This window comes from Physeter macrocephalus, chromosome 4 (genome assembly GCF_002837175.3).
Source record: "Physeter macrocephalus isolate SW-GA chromosome 4, ASM283717v5, whole genome shotgun sequence".
Lineage (NCBI taxonomy): Eukaryota > Metazoa > Chordata > Mammalia > Artiodactyla > Physeteridae > Physeter > Physeter macrocephalus.
This window is the reverse complement of record NC_041217.1, coordinates 108,212,202-108,234,309: the sequence shown is the minus strand read 5'-3', so window position 1 is coordinate 108,234,309 and position 22,108 is coordinate 108,212,202. Positions and strand designations below refer to the sequence as shown.

The following is a 22,108-nucleotide window of genomic DNA, read 5'->3' as shown; positions in this document are numbered from 1 at the left end:
GTACGGGGGCTACTCTTCGTTTCGGTGCACAGGCTTCTCACTGCAGTGGCTTCTCTTGTTGTGGAGCACGGACTCTAGGCACGCGGGCTTCAGTAGTTGTGGCTCATGGGCTCTAGAGTGCAGGCTCAGTAGCTGTGGCGTACGGGGGCTACTCTTCGTTTCGGTGCACAGGCTTCTCACTGCAGTGGCTTCTCTTGTTGTGGAGCACGGACTCTAGGCACGCGGGCTTCAGTAGTTGTGGCTCATGGGCTCTAGAGTGCAGGCTCAGTAGCTGTGGCGTACGGACTTAGCTGCTCTGCGGCATGTGGGATCTTCCCAGACCAGGGATCGAACACGTGTCCCCTGCACTGGCAGGCCCTGCACCACCAGGGAAGCCCGGAAGTGGAAGATTGACGGAGGCATAGCCTTGCTCTCAGGAGAGAGGTGCTGAAAGAGAAATTCATCCTTTTCCTTGATCAAGAGAGAAAAGGCAGCAAGGACAGAGGGAAAGGCCTCTGTGGCCTGCACAGGCATCCAAGTTCCTGGCACTTGGCCCTCCCTGGGGGATATCTGATACCTCTCCCCCACCAGCCATCAGCTGAGAGCTCTCCCGGACTACCTGATGCAAGGCCCCAGGGACAGGGCTGCAGGATGGATTTCCAAATCTTCAAAATAAGTAGACAAAGGAATCTTACATCAAACAAAAAATGACGAGTGCAGTAAGGAAGGAATTGCTCTGAATGATGGAGGAGGTTGTCAAGGATTTCTAGATTTCTGTGCTTCTACTGAAAGTGGATGGAAAAACCCAGATTCTCTGATTTTCAGCCCAGCCCAGCCAGCCAGGTTTCCCTCTTTTAAGCTCCTTTTGTCTTATTTCCATTTGAGAAGACATAAAATGAGTAAGGGGTGGAAGATTTCTTACCAAACCATGATTCAGGAGGAAGCTCAGCCACAGAACAGGCAAGTGTGGTATCGCCCAGAGAAAAAAGACTTGTAGAGACAGGTCTCCGATAGATCCACCCCAGATTTTGCAAAGAAGGCACCTCCTTCATCACAAGCTCTAAGCCTTTCCAAGTTCAGGAAGAAACTACCTGCTCCGCCATTGACAACTTGGCACAATGTGCCCAGCAGGACCAGTGTGAGTAAACCAGAGGGTTTTCTGCAACATGACCCACGGGGACAGTGCAGGTCCTGTTTGCAGCCTGAAGTTTGTGACTCTCCTGGTGGTCCTAGGTCCGGAACTCCTATTCCTGGGAGCCGGAGTGCAGCTTCAAGAAAATGGGTATAATGGATTACTTGTTGCAATCAATCCTCAGGTATCCGAGGATCAGAACCTCATCCCAAACATTAAGGTGAGTGGCAAGTATGAAGTCAAAACCATTCGAACAGACCTGTAGCCTTCTTTAAGGAGTTGCCTGGTTTGTATTTGAGCAGTAAGGAAAGCAATGTTTCTCAAAAATAGCAACAAAAATTATAATTAACAGCCAAGACAGTTCGTTCACCTAATTCTGTGTAGTCTCAGCTCAGACTGTTGATCTAGCCCTCTTTTATTTGTTGTTGTTGGTTACTACTAATTTTAGCTTTTGTGTTTAACTACATGGCTGTTTTGGGGGTAGCAACTTAAAAAATAATCCATTGTGGCAACAAAGACCAGCTGTTTGACTGATGAATAAGCATGATTGTGCCTATTAAAATTATGTTGTTGGATTCCATCCTGAGGATGGGAATTCTGAGACAAAAAGAGTGAGAGTTTGAATGGAGTGCCAAAGAGCAACATTCTTTCTTTTCACCTGAATGTTCTGTAAAGCAGTTGACTATTTTCACCTTGATATGGTAAGGCAGGCCCATAGCTCCATTACTTGAGTCTCCCTTTGGTATTGCTTTAGTGAAATCAGTATTGTCATAAGGTGTGGTCTTGGAAAGGCATGATGCGAAAAGGATTTGTTCGGTAAAAGCTTAAAAGTCTTTCACAAAATTTGGAAAATTATATAGGCAAACCCAGATGCACAATTAGTGTCCTAAAATCTCTTCCAGATAACCATTTGAAGTTTATTTATTTTGCTCCTAGGTCTTCCCCCAAATCTAATACTGTATCTAAAAGAAATGGGCTCCTTCAAAATACCTTCATTATTTTTATTACTGCTTATTCAAGTATAACCAGAAAACCAAAACCTTAAGAATTTACAAGTGATAAAATAAGCTTTTCTTTTATTTGGTTACAGGAAATGATAACTGAAGCTTCTTATTACCTATTCAATGCTACAAAGAGAAGAGTGTTTTTCAGAAATATAAAGATTTTAATACCTGCCACATGGAAAGCAAATAATTACAGCAAAGTAAAACAAGAATCATATGAAAAGGTAATTCAAGATTTCATTACATGTGCTTAACTCAAGAAAAAAATATAATGTGTTCAAACTTTAAAAGTGAGAACTTAGACAAAAACAAGTTAATATTAATACACAAACAATATTATTGAAAAGATTGTTATGCACAAAATGTATGGAAATGTAATAAATGAGTGAAAATTATGGACTAAAAAATAAGCAAAATGCCATTGCCCAAGCGGCCTCTCAGAAGATCTCTTTATTATGTAACTTACAGAGTCCTTTCTGAAATTTTTGGTTAAGGACCAAGAACTAGTTTTATTCTACTGAGTATGAGCTGTAAAGGGAATAATTTCAATTATGACTATCCTCATTTCCCACCCTGTCAGAGACAGTAAACATACATGTACAGACAGAAACCTAAGCCACCCATGCATATAAAAATATGACTTTCTTGTCCTGCAAGAGTGCAAATTAGCAGAATTTCACATTAGCCCAAGTCCAGGACACTGTTGTGTTTTTTTGTTGTTTTTTTTTGTGGTATGCGGGCCTCCCTCTGTTGTGGCCTCTCCCGTCGCGGAGCACAGGCTCCGGACGCGCAGGCTCAGCGGCCATGGCTCACGGGCCCAGCCGCTCCGCGGCATGTGGGATCCTCCCAGACCGGGGCGCGAACCCGGTTCCCCTGCATCGGCAGGCGGACGCGCAACCACTGCGCCACCAGGAAAGCCCCAGGACACTGTTTTTGAGGAGTATGTTGGTAAGAAGCAAGGCAGAAAGCAGTCAAGAGAGGCATGGCTACCTTTTTTTTTCCAACCAAAAAAGAACCTTCAAAGGACTCTCATAAGTTGTAGATTATAATTAAGCATCCATGATAATGTCTGGCACATACTGGTATGCATGCTATAAATAAATGTTAAATAAATTTGGCAAATGACTGTTTGAAATTACTGTGAGCAAGAGTCCTAGCAGCTACCACGAGGGCAGGAGCAGAGGCATTGAGAATGTAGCTCAGGGCTTCAGCAGTGGAGAGGCTTCAAGATCTGTAATTACAGCTCAAAGGGCTGGGACTGTGGTAGTTTCCCCTTTTCCTTAGTTGTGTCACTTGCTATGAATTTTCCTAAGATTGTTTTAATTCTTAGATCTCCTTTGAAGTTATTGAATGATATAGCAAACTCAAAGGCACTCCAGTGTCCTGAAGAAGTTAAAAGGGGTCCTTAAAACTATCTGATTTATGACCAGGTGAAAGCATTTGATGCTTGGGCATGGAGATAGGAGCGATAGATGAACTGGGATAAACTGGGAACAGAGCTATTGTTTATTAAACTTCAACTAAATGCTAGGCATTCTGTATATATTGCTTAATTCTCAGACACCTAAAATTAGTTGCTGTTATCGCAAATTAGGAAACTGAGGCTCAAATATGGTAAGGATTTTATCCGAAGTCAAACAGCTGGTAAGTTAAAGAGCAATTTGAATTCATGCCTGTTTGATTCCAAAACCTATGCTCTTTGCTCTAAGCTATACTGTCTCTAGCTACCTTACATAGTTGTCATTAATCAATCTGGCCTTTAGTGGGACAAAAAGTCTTAGAGATAACCAACACCAAAACCAGGTGCTACTCCTCATCCTAATGGAAGAGAGAAATAAATAACTAAAGGAAAAATGACTGAACAGAAAGATTAAAGGAAAGAGTCACTGAAGGCTGTTCATATATCTGCTAGATACCAATTCTTTTAACCTCATAATGTCAATCAAGCAAACACTTAGCAAATGATCATTACATACAGGAACCATGCTAGGAGTGGCAGAGGACACAAGGAAAAGCAAGATAGTTCCTCTCCTTGTGACTCTACAGTCTAATGTAGGTGGGACGCAGGGGAGCCGGGGAGGGGTAGGAAAAAAAGTACATAAGAGCTGTATTACTATGGTCTGTAAGGTAGTATATAACCCCAAACAGCCTGAATATTCTATCCCATGCAGTGTACTCTTTCCTTTTTGTTTCAGGACAACTTTCCAGACATAGAAATGAGGTTTTGTCCAGGTGAAGGCTATTCAAGGGCATGATGTCTGTAGCCCTTTTCACAAGTGTTGCCTTGCAAAGCCCTTGGCTTGAATTCTTATCTTTCTAAAAAAAATGCTAATTATTATAAAAATAATTCATGCTTGTTGCAAAAAGACAATGTAGAAATATGGACAATAAAAAGAAAATATTACCTTCCACTATTCCTCAGCGGTGTGTACACCGCCCCCCCACACACACCAGTACACATGTAGTACATATAGTGATCATAATATATATATTTATAAGATCATATTAGATCTATTGTTCCATAATCAACTTAAAAAAAATTAACAACATACTTAACTTCTAAGGGCAAGTCTCGAGACAACATATTATCTTTCTTCCTCAAAATAAAAGGAACAATGTTGTATATAAAACTGTGTTCTCTAGATGGTTATTTGAATAGATATTTACTTTAGCTTCTGACTTTAAATATTGTGTTTCATAAATGGTAATTGAAATGGTCAGGGTACAGTATGAAATATAACTTCAGTAGAATAATTGTTTTGCTGATCTGATTGGTTATGGGAATAAAAGGACAGGGCTTAAAAGAAACATATCCTATTGTCTTGCACTGATGAAAGAACCCACAGAAAGTTGTTCACAAAAGGCTATAACATTTTACAGTACAGCTCTGAATGATGTGTAAATGCTCTTAAAATTTCTTCAAACTTTTAAATTACATTTTATTGTGATTTATAATGTCAGAATTTTACAGTGTTGACTTTTGAGAAAATTTTAATCTGGAAAATGGGAAGGTCAAATGAAAGTAATGAAGCTCCATGGAAATTTGATAAGTTTTTAAAATATATACGCTTTTGAAAGTGACAGAGAGTTTTGTTGATATTTAGTTGTGAATGCATTTTAAACTCCATCTAAAGGCATTTTTTTAATCTGTTTTTAAATTGGGATACAATTCATACAGAAAAATGGACACATATCTTAAACGTACACTTCAACTTGTTTTAACAAATGTAGATATTTATGTCACCAACATTACAGTTGAGATGTAGAGTATTACAAGGAATTTCTTTTAATTTAGGCAAATGTCATAGTGACTGACTGGTATGGGGCACATGGAGATGATCCATATACCTTGCAATACAGAGGGTGTGGAAAAGAGGGAAAATACATTCATTTCACACCTAACTTTCTACTAAATGATGACTTAACAGCTGGCTATGGATCACGAGGTAAGTTTGACCAATCAAGAAATAGACAATGGACAGCACTATTTACAGTATTCTGTGCTTAATGCTAAGAGGGACTCAGAGAACCTGAAACCTGCCAAGGACTTACCATTGGGATGAGGAGATAGGCCACGTGCCCATGCAAAGATGAGGGACAAAGTGAGCCAGAAAGGGTTAAGCACCAGATTAGTGGCCCAGACAGGTTATGCTATAAGAATTCAGTGAAGAGGGAGAGCACTTTGAGCTAAAGGTGGTCAGAAAAGGTCTCACAAAGAAGAGGATCTTAAGGTTGAATATAATTTTGATAAATGGAAAGAAGGGAGAGAAGAGTGGGAAGAGTATGAATAAAACCATGGCAGCAGAAGAATCCAGGGCATATTTGAGAAATGGGAACAGTAGACCCCACTGATGGTGCAGAAAACTGTGGGCAGTGAGTAGTGGGAGAAAATGCTGAAATCCACACGGGGTAGGTGATGGAGAGCCTCAAATGCCCAAATTAGCAAGTAACAACTTAAGGTTTATAAACATAGGAGTGAAACCATCCAAGCAGGGTTTTCAGAAGCTGAATCTGGCTGTGTGGATAATCTGACTCCCTCAGATCAATGAGGGAGAAACTGGATATCAGAAGAATAACTAGAAGTCCAGGTATGAGGCCATGAGACTTGAGTAAGATTGTAGGCAGTGAGATGGGAAGGACAAGAAAGAGAGTAACAAGAACAAGAGAATTTTCTATGTGCCAAGTGCTGTGCTATTTGCTTTTCAAATGTTATCTTATTTAATCCTAACAACTCTAAGTAATGAGAGATACTCCAGAGGGGAAAAAGTATGAAACAGAGGTCAGAACTGCTTCAGAGTGAAAGGCAAGGAGTGTGTGTGTAGGCAGCATTAAGGAACACACCAGGTTTTTGGCAGAAATAGAAGGGACCAGTTTAAAGGGGAAATCCACAAGTCTGGATTTAGGCAAGTGCTTGTGAGGAAAGTGGACTATGCTGGTGGAAAGACCCAGCCTGTGGCCGGAGAAGGATGACTAGAGTTTGACAGTGAAGCCAGCGTCATAGGTTTGGAGATTGGCATTTAGTGGATGAGATCTGAGAAAGAAACTGTGGTGAGAAGAAATGAATAGGTCAAGGGCTAATGATCCAATTCTTAATTTTTTGTTTTTGATTTTAATGTACAGCAGTGCCCTTCAAATGATGTTTTCACTTTTACCCCCATTTAAATCTAAATAGATTTTATTATCCTCTGAATAACTAGCAGGAAGTGGAGCCACACACTCTATAAAACACACTTTCTAAAACACTTTATAAAAATGGCTTTTTTTCCTGGTAACTCTGAGGTGCTGATAATCTCTGCACAAATATATGACTTCACCAGCACTTCTAAATTCCATGAGTAGGCAGAAACTTTTCCTTAGCACTTTCAGCTTAGACTGTTCCCCTCCCTTCCTATGTTCCAAGGTCCCAAAATTGCATAATATGCCACAGCCTGAGTCAACTCAGCAAACATTTCCTGGGTTCCCAGATCTTAAAAGAATTCAGGAAGGAAAGTGTACTTGGGGAGGGGAGTTAATCTGGAAAATTTCTACTGGGGAGAAGTCAGTTTTTAGCTGAACATTGAAGAAAATACAAGATTTAGAGAGGCAAAGATAAACTTATAAAGGATTTGATGCTGACAATGAGGATTTTCATGAGCTAAGAGTTGAAGAGAAACATGGAGAATCAGGAATAAAATGAAGGAGAAAGGACCACTCAAGCTGGTGAGGAGGTTCTATGATCCTTTTTGCTCCTCCTTCCCTCCCTGGCCCCAGGGTTTCAATCATTGCTCTAGGCAGGAGAATTATCTACAGGAAAAAAGTGGCAGGCATGCCTGGATAACACAAACCGAAGAATAGGAAAGCTTTATTTGCTGGTTTGGTGTCTTAGTCCATTTGGGTTACTATAACAAAATATCATAGACTGGGAGGCTTATGCACAACAGAACTTTCTCACAGTTCTGGGGACTGGAAGTCCAAGATCAAGGCACCAGCCGAATTGGTGTCTGTGAAGGCCCACTTCCTGGTTCATAGACAGCCATCTTCTCACTGTGTCCTCACATGACAGAAAGAAGGAAACTCTCTGGAGTCTTTTTATAAGGGCACTTATCCCATTTATGAAGGCTCCACCCTCATGATCTAACAATCACTCCCAAAGGCCTCACCTCCTAACACCTTCACATTGTGCGTCAGGATTTCAACATATGAATTTGGGGGGGACATACACATTCAGTCCATTGAATTGAACATTCAGTCCATATGCTTCTTTTCCTTTCCCAGAATCCTGAACTTATAGGCATGTATAAAGCTAAATAGAAACCCTTAGGCAGCTTCCTTAGGGAAATGAGAGAATGTGAAACTCCTCACTAATTTCAAACAGATTTCCAGGACTAAACATATTTTCACACTGCCTCTTTTACAATGGTGGGGGTAAAGCAGAAGGAGATGGGAACGGGGTGGGGAAGAGGAAAGTGGAAGGAAGGATTGCACGTCAACCCTTTGGAATGAGTATATACAGTCAGGTGATGTTACGTATTCACTGATTAGCAAGGTCTATTGCTGAAATTTTAGGAACTCAAAACAAAAACTCTCTCTTCCACAGGCAGAGTGTTTGTTCATGAATGGGCTCATCTCCGTTGGGGTGTGTTTGATGAATATAACAATGAGAAACCTTTCTACATAAATGGGCAAAATCAAATTAAAGTAACAAGGTTAGTGTTTTTTTTGCATGTTTAAAATTCACTATTTTTTTTTACTCTAAAATAGAGTTTATAATGGCTGCAAAACTTAACTGACAATTTTCAGTTTTAAAATTTTATTGGATTTTTTAAAAAATTGGTAAATATTTAGGTGGTCAAATGCCAAAACAATATAAAAAGTTATACTCTTATATAGCATACTCCCACCACTCTCTTCACCCTGTTCCCTTTCATCCCCTCTAGATCACCATTTTTATTAGTTTCGCATTTATTTTTTCTGTGTTTCTTCAGGAAAATTCAAATAAATATGAATATATATTTTTCCTCATTCTTTTTTCTTTTAATTGCATAGTGTTCCATTGTATGGATATACCATAATTTTTCAACCAGTCCCTTATTGTTGAACAAATGAGTTGTTCACCATATTTTGTTATTACTACAAGTCATAATGCTATAAATAAGCTATTTCCATTATATGCAGGCAGATCTGTATATCTATTGAATAGCTTCTAAGAATTACCAGGTCATAGGGTAATTTTAGCTGTAATTTTGGTAGATATTGACTGATTCTTCTCCCAAAATTTAGATGTTTTTTTATCCCATTGACAGCATTTGAGTCTGCTTATATAGGAAGGAATCCTTTTAAATATCATCATTAGATGTTCATTCTCTTCTTCCTCTGATGTCCAATGGCAATGAACTCAAAGGAGCCCTGATTCAGGATACCACCACTCATGCCTTTCCTCAGGTCTCCAAAAGTTCATGTTGATTTCTCGGTGACTTTTGCTTTGACCCTGTTTAGCTGGTAAAGCCCTTGGCAATACAGAGCCCCTCATCAAAATCAAATGCTTTAAAATCAAGTGGAGTGCATTTGTAAATTAATGACCTTTCTTAATAGTTTTTAAAATGTCTTCTGTGTATCTATCAATCTACGATCCTAGAAACAAATTATTTTATGAGCCAATAAAAAAGAAACATAAGTACTTCTAAAACAGACCCAATGTCTCTTTCTATTTTAGGTGTTCATCTGACATCACAGGCATTTTCTTGTGTGAAAGAGGCCCTTGCCCCCAAGAAAACTGTATTATTAGCAAGATTTTCAAAGAAGGATGCATGTTTATATACAATAGCACCCAAAATGCAACTGCATCGATAATGTTCATGCAAAGTTTATCTTCTGTAAGTATGGCCTTAGAATAACAAACTCTTACAAGATTCCATCTTTTCCCAAGATAGACTGATATGTTTTAAGTATTTAAACAAAAAGACAATTAGGATTCACTACATTTGGGACTTCCCTGGTGGTCCAGTGGTAAAGAATCCACCTTCCAATGCAGGAGAGGAGTGTTCAATCCCTGGTCGGGGAACTAAGATCCCACATGCCAAGGGGCAACTAAGCTCGTGAGCCACAACTACTGAAGTCCACGCTCCTAGAGCCCATGCTCCGCAACAAGAGAAGCCACCGCAATGAGAAGCCTGCGTGCCACAACTACTGAGCCCGTGTGCCTCAACTATAGAGCCCATGTGCTCTGGAGCCCACACACCATAACTAGAGAGAGAAAACCTGCATGCCACAACTAGAGAAAGAGAAGCCTGTGCGCCGCAATGAAAGATCCTGCGTGCCACAACCAAGACCCGATGCAGTCAAAAAAAAAAAAAAAAAGAAAAGAAAAGAAAAAGGATTCACTACGTTTTAGAGCTTGGGGAACCTTAGAGGTCATCTAGTCTTTATAGATTAAAAAAAAAAAACTCAGTGCCCCCCCTCGACAGTCCAAGCTGATCAGTATAAATTGTTTCCTTTAGAAAAGTGATTATTTGCTCTCCAGGGAAGGTGATTTAACAAGGGGAAACCTGGAGTCTTCAAAATAAATTGCTCGTATGGTGGTGCTCCTATATCCTTTCACAGGAAAGTGTACCGGGTTAATGACAGGGATGTAACGTATGATTATATTTCTTCATTTAAGGTAGCAAACCACTCTTATTTTAATGGAATTCCCTAATTCTCTTTCCCTTGTTTTGCATATTCTAGAACTTAAAAAGAAAAGTCAGGTGTTACCAAGGGAAGTCAACTAACCCTTAGCTTTGCAGGTTCAGAAACTCAATCTTGTCAGTATTCCACGCTAACTGACAAAAGCCTTGTGTAGGAATTCAGAACACATTTTAAAAATTATTTAAAAAGAGTAATCTGTTGGGGCTTCCCTGGTGGCGCAGTGGTTGCGCGTCCGCCTGCCGATGCAGGGGAACCGGGTTCGCGCCCCGGTCTGGGAGGATCCCACATGCCGCGGAGCGGCTGGGCCCGTGAGCCATGGCCGCTGGGCCTGCGCGTCCGGAGCCTGTGCTCCGCAACGGGAGAGGCCACAGCAGAGGAAGGCCCGCAAACCACAAAAAAAAAAAAAAAAAAAAAAAAAAAAAAGAGTAATCTGTCATGGAGATCTGACACTCGCATTCTCTAGCCAGTTCATCTTCTCTGACAGAAGCAGCACGGAACAGCCAAATTCTACCCAGGGGCCTATTTTGAGAGTGTGGATTCAGAAAGGAGGGAGTTAGGAGATGCAGAGATTTAGTCACATCAGCCTTCATAATCTGATACATTTTTCCAACTTCATCACATCTGTGGGTCACGTCCTCTCCATTGAGCTAGGAACACTGTGGGCAGTGTCTCTGTGAAGTTTTCTGTTTCTATGACTAACCCAATGTTCCTTGGATTGACACATTCTTTCTTTAGATAATTTTTTTTCTTCAGTCTGGTTTTAGTCAAGGCTAAGAGTCATTCTGTAACTTTAAGGTGCTTTTTCATATTTCTTGTCCAATTCATTATGGTTTTAATTAAATTTACAGCTTTAATATCTGAAGCCAAGCTAATTCCATGTTATTTCATCCACATTGTTTGTGGCTAGGTACTATCTTTGTGGTCATTTGAAACACCTACTCATTAATATCCAGTCAGAAAACTTTTCCCATCTCCTAACCATAGTCATGAAATATAAAGAAAAGAGTTAAAAACAAACATACAAACAACAACAACAAAACAGGTTCTATCATACCTCCCCATCCTACTAAGAAACTCATGTTCTTATGCAATTATTAACTTTTTGAAGCTTCAGCTTCCTTTTCTAAGAAATTAGAGTTGGGGCTAGAGAATCTGTAAGATTTCTTTTACCTCTAAGCTTCCATAGCTCTGTTAGCAGGAAGCATCTACTGTTCATAGGAATATAGCCACGGGGAAGTAGATAACGCATTAGTTTGCAATGCAAATCATGCTTTTAAAAGAGGTGCTGCCTAGGTTTAGTATTATTGTATGAATTATGGCTACATCTCCAAATGGGGAGAAAGATTAGGAAGTAGATTTAAGTTGGTTTTCTCCTTATCCTAGTCTTACAGAGGTCAATATTTGAACTAGCTCAATATAGGTTTATTGATCAATAGATAAAGGTGCAGTGGTTATTAAATATTATTCCAAGGAATAGGCTGATCAAGATAACATCTCCTGGGGTGTTTTCTTTAACACATTATTATGCTAAGGAAGATGAAAGTTTGTTTCATTTTTTTAAAGCCTAAGATATTTATACACTGTCTACTCTGTTACCTGAGCACAAAAAAACTTTAATAGAGGTTGACCTCAGTACCACATGGATGCCAGAGTTTCAAGCAAAGGGTGCCAAGGTTTATCTGTAAATTGAATGGCAATCTTGAAGTAAAGAAGGACATAGCTGTAGCACTTCTGATTTCTCATGTTTCAGCTCACCTTTCCTCTCACCTTTAGTTGTTTGAGAATGAGAAGTATGTCTAGTATGAGAGGAGTACTTTTATTTTCTGATTATTTTCTGAGTACTTTTATTTTTTTCTTTTTCGAGGTGGTTGAATTCTGTAATGCAAGTACCCACACCCAAGAGGCTCCAAACCTGCAGAACCAAATGTGCAGCCTCAGAAGTACCTGGGATGTAATCACAGACTCTGACGACTTTAATAACAGTTTTCCCATGAAAGGGACTGAGCTTCCGCCTCCTCCCACATTCTCTCTCCTACAGGCTGGCGACAAGGTGGTCTGTTTAGTGCTGGATGTGTCCAGCAAGATGGCAAAGGTAACATTTGAACCAAAATAGTTGTAAACCATTCATCACTTTTTTCTATCAGTTTTTAATTCTTTTTCTTTTCAGAGGGTAAGGGAAGGGAAGGGTGAGGCCAAACGTTTGGAATAGTCATGGGCATCATCTCTTCTTGGGGATGAGAGAAACAAATTCAGAATGTGGCCTAGAAATTGAGATAAGGCAGAAAAATGAAATCCACAGGTAATTCCCAGCCCTCATTATTGCTACTAATTGCAACCTTTTCCAACCAAAACCCTTTCCAAAACTCTGACATGTAGAGGAAGGCTCCCTTCTGACCACATTCCACTCACTGGTAAACAACCATGGCCGACGCAATAGACTGAGTTTGCAGTGAGTGTGCATATCCATTATGTGTGTATTTTCTATGTCATTGTGTACAGAGAAACATATCTCACTCATCTGGCAATCTGGCAGCCTTCCAGAAACCCATTCTCCAAAGCTCCAGAATTCTTAGACAGTAATTAGAGGTTTAGTCTCTGGAATCAGGCAGATGTGCTTTAAGTCCTGGCTCCTTCATTTACTGACTGTGTAATCAAGAGCAAATAACCTCTCTGAAGCTCAGTTTTCTCATCTGTAAGACAGAGATAACAATACCTATTTCATTGTTGTGACAGAGCCAGTTCATACTGGCTCACAGGAGTCAATTGTTAAATTTTCAGGAAATTTGCAAGCCAGTTGTAAATATAGCCATTATTAAAAAATAAACTATGTAGAGTTATAATTAAATAAAATATATTGAAATAAGCATAATAAATGCTCAAAACTCATTACTTCCTAATTATTTTTCTACTAGTTTTACTATTATCTATGCCCAGAGTCAGTAACTACCTGCTTTTGCATAGCCTGCAAATTAAGAATGGGTTTAGAAAAAAATCAGGAGAATAATAAAATTTCAGGACACATGAAAATTATAAGAAATTCAAATATTATCATCCATAAGTAAAATTTTATTGGGAGAGAGCAATGCTCATTTGTTTACATATTATCTATGGCTGCTTCAGTACTAAAATAGCAGAGCTGAGTAGTTGCAAAAGACAATATATGTCCCACCAAGCCTAAAATATTTACTATCGGATCCTTTACAGAAAATGTCTGCTGATCCCAGATCTAGGCTCCTGAGGTTATTTCTGGTCTATCATCTCTATGAGTCTGCTCCTACATATCTCTTCCCAACTTTGCACTCAGCGATGTCAGGTTGACAGCTTAAATCCGCCACAGTGAGAATATTTACTCCATAGACACTGCAACAAATCCAGGGTTCTCCCTCTCTCTCTTTTTACCAGAAAGCCAGTTTTTAAACTTTTACCAGCGCACCACTAACTACTTCACAGTGTTGTTGAAAGGGAAAATGAGATAATGAATATGAAGTTTCTGGTTTATAAGTAGCAACTGTTATTTTATTATAGTACTTGTCCTAAGGGAGAGTTTATCCTCTTGTATTCTCTGGATCAGTAGTCCTGGGAAATTTGCCTTTTTTAGCTTGTCTCTAAAATATGAGGAATACCACTAATACATTCAGCATCTAGATAATTTTGTAATCTTGCCTACCTGCAGTTGACTAGGGTATGATCTTCAAATATGATCTCAGAGTAATTTATATTGACTATCTGCCTCTGTTGAGCAAAAACAGATGGAGTGAAAGGGAAAGATAGCTGTACTTGAAAGAAGACCTGAGAGAAGTAGAAGAGAAATAAGCCTAAAGTAGCAAGCTTATGGCAAAGAAAACTTCTCTCCCTTTTCCTGCCAATAGTGTCACTGAACCATCACGACCATCCATTCATTTATCAGGTGCCTATACTGTGCTGGCTTGGGGGATACAGAGATGACAGAATAGAGTCTGCTTTGAAATGCTCACAATCTGATGAAGGAGACAACACACACATGTGAATAAACACAATACAATGTGACAAGGCTCCACAGAGGTGTGAATTGCTGTGGAGGCATTGGCAGCATCTGGGTTATAGGAGAGTGATTGAGGAAGACTTCACTGAGAGGATGAACTTGGAGTTGAGTCTTGAAGCATAAGTAGATATTTGCCAGTTGGGTGAGGTGAGGGGAGGCATTCCAATGAAGAGAATAGTGTATGCAGGTGGCTGAGAGGCAAAATTAGTAGAATTTTTTCAGGGGAAGTACATCAATTGGTATGGATATAACTAACACTGGCTTGGGCTAGAAAAATGACAGATAAGATGAAAATGAATGATGAAATGAATGATGGTATGAATTTGAGAGAAATTTAAGACGTATTGATATGACCTGTTCAAGGATATGGAGGCTGGTAACACAGGAGTAATAAAAGTGAGTTCCAGGTTTCTGGCTTCACTAGTTAGGAGTAGAGGTCATGACCGTGACGTTAGCAATACTTAGTATTTACTAAGTACTTACTATGTACCCATTTTGCAGATGAGAAAACTGAAGCTAAAAGAGATAAGTGATTTCTCTATGGTCACATTACTAGTAAAAGTTGAAGGCAGGATTCAAAGTCCTTGTTTTATCCACTCTACCAATTTACCGCTCAATATTGTAAGAGAAACAATATTTGGGAAGGGGGGCAATGAATTCAAAGTGTATAGAGTTTGAGATACTTGTGAGAGGTTAAATTGGTGGTGTTTCCTAAGCAGTGTGAAATGCAGGTCCAGATGTTAAGGGAGATGTCTAGGTTGGAGAGAGAGACCACAATCATCACTGAACAGGTAGTTATTGAAGCTCAGCTTGCTGCTCCCACAGCCTTCAAAACAAGTGACCCTAATGAATTCATCAATAGTATTACCTGCCCAAACGTGGTCACTAACATTACTTTATACTTATTCAAGGTGTAACTACTGTCATATACATATCTCAGTTGATCCTCACAGTAATTCTATTTTAGCAAGTAAGAAAGATTATTATTACCCTCACTTTACAGATGGAATGCCCAGCCTAAGATAAACATGATAACAGAGAGTAGTGCCAGGATAGATGCCTGACTGCTGTTCCTCTCTACCATAAGATCTTTGCAATGTTTCTTCTTACCCAGGATGAATTTTAAAAGAAGCAATTACAAACCAAGTCTCTATTGGTTCTACAGATCTTTGAATCGGGTAGGAGAGAAATGGTGGATGTATGTGTTCTTACGGAATGGTAAATCCTGAACAGCTTCTTAGGGGCAGAGTTCCAAACCACACCCCCCACCCCGAAAAGCATTCATTTTTGAGCCTGCAATTAATCAAACAATATTCTAGCATAGTGTCAATCTTTACAACTCAAAAAATCACAGTCTGACATCTCTAAAGAATTAGCAGAGATATTTGCTAATTGAGTTACTTAGTTATACGTTTGTCTACCAACCTAATGTTGTTAACCTTTCTTTTTTCCTTTCTGCAACATAGGCTGACAGACTCCTTCAACTGCAACAAGCAGCAGAATTTTACTTGATGCAGATTGTTGAAATTCACACCTTTGTGGGCATTGCTAGTTTTAATAGCAAAGGGACTATCAGAGCCCAGCTACACCAAATTAACAATGATGATGACCGAAAGCTGCTGGTTTCGTATCTGCCTGCCACTGTGTCAGCTGAAGCAGAAACCAGTGTCTGCTCAGGGCTGAAGAAGGGATTTGAGGTACAGTAGAGCACCCCAAGCCTCACCATCACTTTCCTTTCCCATCACTTTCCTTTCTCTCACTTTGTATCTGAGGTTGCTTCTGATTTGGGGCAATCTGTTACAATATGGTCATGAGTCTCAAGTATAGGAAAGTAATGATGGATTATCTTTAAGGTCAGGGACCACGACTTTCTCACCACTGAATCCCCTGTGCCTAGTAAAGGGCATGTAATAGTTGCTTAAGAAAAATTTGTTGAAGGAATGAGTAAATAAATGAATACAATGATCAAGGCTGGGGGACTTCAGCATCATCAGAAAATTTTCTAACACTGTCCCTATCCATCTGGGACTGTTCCATCTGTGGCCGTTGTTACCCTTGGGTTTTCCAATCAAAATCAGCATGTCTGGCCTCCTGCCTATAGTCATACTAGACCTCAAGCATATGAATATCAGTTAAGGTCAGAGGTATGTTTCAAGAATAATGGAATTCATCTAAATCAGCATAAGTTTGGATTTGACATTGAGGATACTGCCATGCGTTAAACATCTGGTAGCAGGCAGAACACAATTGCAATTGTTACTGCCTACAGCCAAGAGTTTCTCAACATTGGCTGCCCATTGAAATCAGCTGGGGATTCAAAAATTCCGATGCCTGCATCTCACCCCCAGAGATTCTGATTTAATTGATCTTGGGCCATTGAGCTGGCCATTAAAAAATTTTAAAGTTCTCATCCAATTCCAATGTATAGCCAAGGTTGAGAACCACTGCTCTAGGTCCTTTTATTGGCCACTTATTGGATCTCAGAAACAACGATCTCACATAATAATGTTCTCCCACATCCTCTATGATAGACACTGTTCTAAACTAGGGGTATCTCATAGTGATTTGAACAGGAAGAAGCCCTATCCATGAGTAAGCAGGCAATGGCACGTAGGGTGACAAGTGCTGTGATGGGGTGAGGTGAGGACTGAGTGGAGATAGGCATGGAGAGTGTGGGAAGTTACAAAGGACCTGGAAGAGGAATATGCCCCCCTGGTGGGGAATTTGGAATGAGAGTGAATTCTCCTGCTCAATAAGGCAATTTGAATCACATTTCCTTCCAAATGAATGATACCCTCTGTTCAGATGGTTGAAAAACTGAATGGAAAAGCCTTCAGCTCTGTGATGATACTCGTGACCAGTGGAGATGATGAGCATGTCACCAACTGCTTCCTCACTGTGCTCAGCAGTGGTTCAACTATTCATACCATTGCCCTGGGTTCATCTGCGGTCAAAAACCTGGAGGAATTATCACATCTTACAGGTAGGTAAATTACTAGCAACATATTTTAGAGCATTTCCTTTCAACTTGAGTATTCAAAGAACCACCATGAAACTCAGATTTTAGAGCATTTCCTTTCAACTTGAATATTCAAAGAACCACCATGAAACTCAGATTATGTCAACAGAATACATGGCTTAATTGAAAAAACTATAAACAGTTTTCTTAAGAAAAAACACACAAATCATTGCTAAATTCTGTCAAAAATTTGCTGACTTTTTTATACTTTCCTTAGAAAGTGCCAATTATATACACCTAATGAAAATATTATTATTACTTCTTTGTTAAACCAGCCTGAGCATGTATAATCATGGAGCTAAAAGTATGTTTAAATGCACTAACTTCTATGATAAGGAGACATACAATATTACACACATATCTTCTTTTGTTCTAAATGAGGCACAGAATAATTTTATCTTATACTCCTCACATTGAATAAAAAATGCATATGCTAACTTGAAAACTGAAAGCTAGGTTTTATTGAATTATGTTTGAAAATAATGTTTTCAGAATGTGAATGTAAATATATAGCAATATAAATGGGTAGCAATTAACCTAGATTGTCTAGGAATTACCTTAATTAAATGTTTATTGATTTCAATAAATATTTATTTTCGATAAATATTTATTGAGTTTTTATCGCATACTGGGTAGAGCTCTAGACCCTACAATTACAGCCATGAATAGAACAAACAAAACCACCTGCCTTGGGGTGCCTGCTCACCATGTGGTTGTATAGGATGCCGTGCAAAGCAAGTCAAGCACAGCTCCTGCTTTCCCCAAAATCACCCTCTTAAGCAAAAGAAGTTTGTTAGAAAAGGCCTATCATTTTATCTTTTGTTTTACTTTATACATTTTAATAGCTAACACCCCAATTGTGTATTTCAGGAGGTTTAAAGTTCTTTGTTCCAGATAAATCCAATTCCAATAGCATGCTTGATGCTTTCAGTAGAATTTCCTCTGGATCTGGAGACATTTTTCAACAACATATTCAGGTCAGAATTTCCTCAATATTATATTTACAGATAGGGGAGAGGGGAGAGGGAGCAAGGAAAATAGATGAATTGTGCTGTCTCATTAACTTTATTTGAACATGTAACAGTCCTTGTTACATTAAAAGAAGGCTTTTAATGAGCTTCTTGACATCACCAGAACCAGGCTTCATCTTTACCTGATGTCTACTTCTCAGCCCTAGGAGTCATTTTCTGTAATTGCTACTTCAGCTTTTCAAGGTCTATAGCAGAGTTTGCTCCTTCCCTGTGGCTCAAAATGGGGTTGGGGGGTGGGACATCGGGTAGAGGTAAGGCCCAGAATTAAAATAAGAATCAGTGGCGGGCTTCCCTGGTGGCGCAGTGGTTGCGCGTCCGCCTGCCGATGCAGGGGAACCGGGTTCGCCCCCTGGTCTGGGAGGATCCCACATGCCGCGGAGCGGCTGGGCCCGTGAGCCATGGCCGCTGGGCCTGCGCGTCCGGAGCCTGTGCTCCGCAACGGGAGAGGCCACAACAGTGAGAGGCCCGCAAACCAAAAAAAAAAAAAAAAAAAAAAGAATCAGTGGCTTTAGTTTTAGTTCAAACTTGCCATCAATCAGAATCCATTTTACTTTGCTTCTTCAAAAACTTCCTTGAAGAGCCTCCCTCATATAAAAAGTATCAACTATTTTGTTCAATTCTAGAAATTCCTAAAGATCTCTCCAACTACCACAATTTATTTGATTTTGCTCACAAAATCTTCCTTTAATCAAGCCATTTTTTTCAAAGGGCCAATTTTTTTTCTTTCAAAGTACTTTAAAGATATTTTGAGTATAACTGAATAATGTTTTGAATAAAATTTCACCTGCTGTTTCCTCACAGATGGTAAGTGAACCTGCCAAGTTAATAGCTTGATGGGAGCAATGAAATCAGTAAATGATTCTTAGAAAATATTTAACATGATTATATGTACAGAGTAAAGGCAATAACCACAGTTCTGTCATTGTGGAAAAAGGTGAACTTTAAATGATAACGTATATTTTAGATTAGACTACAATTGGCTCTTCTGAATAATCTTTCTACCCTTGATTTTCTCTTTAATAATATGAAATAAAAAGAAATGTTTAAAAAAGTAAAACAAATTTAGCAAAACATTATTCATATGACTCAAATTGGTTCCCAGACTTGGCCACCTCTCCCCAGTTATTTGCATGTCATCAGCCCCTCTAGACTCTGGGCAGAAACTACATCTAATCCCCTTCAACAGCTCAGAGCCCAGCATGGAACGTGGCACAGTAATCAGCAGTCCATGGACACTTGTTCAATTGAGTTGAACAAATAATCCGCAATGTCTTTGCTGTCATCCACCAACAGAATTTTACATTCTTCACAAGTCTGAGCAATTTTACAGTGTTGCTAATGTCTTTATTTAATAAATATAATTTTTCAAAGTTATTTATAGACTGGTATTCTTTGTGAATACACAGCGATTAAACGCAGGGGTTCTGGTGTCAGCCAGCCTGGGCTCTATGCCTGTTTCACCTCCTTGCTATGTGACCTTGGACAGCTTACTTCCCTAAGCCTGTCATTTCATCTGGGAAATGTGGGTAACAATAGCACTTATCTCAGAGGGTTTTCATAAGGGTTGGGTTAGATAATACATGTAAAGCATTTAGCACAGTGCCTGGCATCTGTATGCACTTTGTGCATGTTACACACACACACACACACACACACACACACACACACATACACACAAGTGCACACACAGCTTATTTAAGTGAACACAGCTTAAATCATGACTAAATGATTTTTTTAAATGTACCAAACCCCGCTGAAACCCAATGTCTGATTTCTTATTAAAATACATAAAGGTATCTGGACAGATTATACACAAACTAATTAGAGCACATTCACAAAAAAAGTCAAAAAAAAGCTTGTTTTAATTGCTGCTCTGAGGCTAAGGTTGATTTGGATAAGAGAGAAGTATGAGAACAGCTAAAATCTCTTGATAAAGATTAATGAAGTGACATGTACTAGCTATAACAAAATATTTTATATCTACTGTACTTATAACACTTTGCTTAAGCAAAGTATTTTTACATGAAAAATAATTTATGTAAATATAGGAAATGTCCAAGTTAAATAGTTTTTTATTTTTGCCAATTCATTTTTATTTGTCATAAAAATAAAGGAAAAATGGAATGATTATGCATATGATAGAAACTTTCACATGTATATTCTCTCGAACAGCTTGAAAGTATAGGTGAATATGTTAAACCTCACCATCAACTGAAAAACACTGTGACTGTGGATCACAGTGTGGGCAATGACACTACCTTTCTAGTCACATGGCAGACCAGTGGTCCCCCTGAGATTGTATTATTTGATCCTAATGGAAGAAAATACTACACAGATGATTTTACCACCAATCTAGCTTTTCGGACTGCTCGCCTCTGGATTCCAGGAACTGCTAAGGTAGGTATCGTAAGCTTGTTTGTAATGACAACGTTTAGTCAACTACGTGACTTTCAAATGGATCACAGAATTAAATGCATTGTGTAAAGGAAATCCTATTCTGATTTATCAAAATTTTACTTTAAATTTATGAGGGATTTTTTGAATGTTCAAAATTTAAGAGGAACTACTAAGGTATGTTCAAAACTTTAAATAATGGACACCAAAGGCTTCTCACTTCAACAGTGGAAATTAGTATTTATGTAGTACAAATAATTTCTTTTTGCTTACTTCCTTCTTTACAAAATCTGTATCAAATACTTAGAAAAAACCCTCTACTTAGAATTTATAATATGAATACATGCAATACATATGTTTTTGAGCACCTACTATGTACAGGGTCTTGTTCTAGGTGCTTTACAATAAAGTGCCATAATAAGAATAAGAACAGGATACTCAGAGCACACAGGAGGCATGTGCAGGCAGTGGGGGAAGGAGAATGCTTCCTGGAGGTGAAGACATCAAAATGGAAATGTGGACGCCTAAGGGGCTAGAGGTGTGAATAACATTCTGGACAGAAGAAACAGCACATGGGAAGGCTGTGCATTGCCTGAATGCAATCCCTCTTCAGGTCTGTTGGCCCTCCCTCCGCCCCCGATCACTGTTGATAGCCTTTGCTTGGCCATCCTTCCTCTGGCCTAGCATCCTTCTCTTCAAACACCTTTATCAGAGTGATCCTTCTGAAGCACAAATCTGATCAAACCTGTCTCCTACTCAAAACTCTCTGATGGTCTCAGGATAAAATCCATGTGGTTATTAATATATACTAAGCCCTTCACGTTCTGGCTTCTGCCCAAACTTAGCTCTTTTTAAAAATTATTTTTTAATTTAGAAAAGCTTCATTTTTTATATAATTTTTAAAGGTTCCTTTCCACTTATAGTTTTTACAAAAGATTGGCTACATTCCCCATGTTGTACAATACATCCTTAAGCCTATCTTACACCCTAGTTTGTACCTCCCACTCCCCAACCCCAAACTTATCTCCTAACCCTTATCCCAAACACCCTGTGCTCTGCCCCTACTTAACTTTTCTCCAAACGCATCATGTTCTTTTCACACGTGTGCACAAGGACCAGGAACACTTTACCTACTTCTTGCTGCTTTTGCCTGACCTCTTTGTCTGGATTAGGTGCCCTATATCAAAACACTTCTTTCACCCACAGAGGAGTTTTCATGTGGAGGTTTCCACCACATGTCTGTTACTAACGTTATGATTACAAAAAACAAAACAAAACAAAACAAAACAGAAAAAACCCAGATAGGTAGATAATCTTGATGCTTGAATTGTGACTTCACTGGAAAATGGCAAAGCACATGAATCC

General features: G+C 39.2%; 2 protein-coding genes across 10 annotated transcripts in view; one reads left to right on the top strand and one right to left on the bottom strand.

Moving 5' to 3' along the window:
• The window catches only part of ODF2L (outer dense fiber of sperm tails 2 like), a 138,090-nt gene that overhangs the window by 61,068 nt on the left and 54,914 nt on the right, over positions 1-22,108 (bottom strand). The window lies entirely within an intron of this gene.
• The window catches only part of CLCA2 (chloride channel accessory 2), a 41,354-nt gene continuing 20,291 nt past the window's right edge, over positions 1,046-22,108 (top strand). The window contains exons 1-10 of the mRNA XM_007115972.4: positions 1,046-1,331; positions 2,202-2,339; positions 5,411-5,561; positions 8,192-8,300; positions 9,308-9,467; positions 12,143-12,370; positions 15,766-15,996; positions 17,105-17,282; positions 18,189-18,295; positions 20,522-20,746. Of these exons, the coding sequence (XP_007116034.2) occupies positions 1,146-1,331; positions 2,202-2,339; positions 5,411-5,561; positions 8,192-8,300; positions 9,308-9,467; positions 12,143-12,370; positions 15,766-15,996; positions 17,105-17,282; positions 18,189-18,295; positions 20,522-20,746 (1,713 nt within the window). The 5' untranslated portion in view covers positions 1,046-1,145. The remainder of the gene's footprint in view (positions 1,332-2,201; positions 2,340-5,410; positions 5,562-8,191; positions 8,301-9,307; positions 9,468-12,142; positions 12,371-15,765; positions 15,997-17,104; positions 17,283-18,188; positions 18,296-20,521; positions 20,747-22,108) is intronic.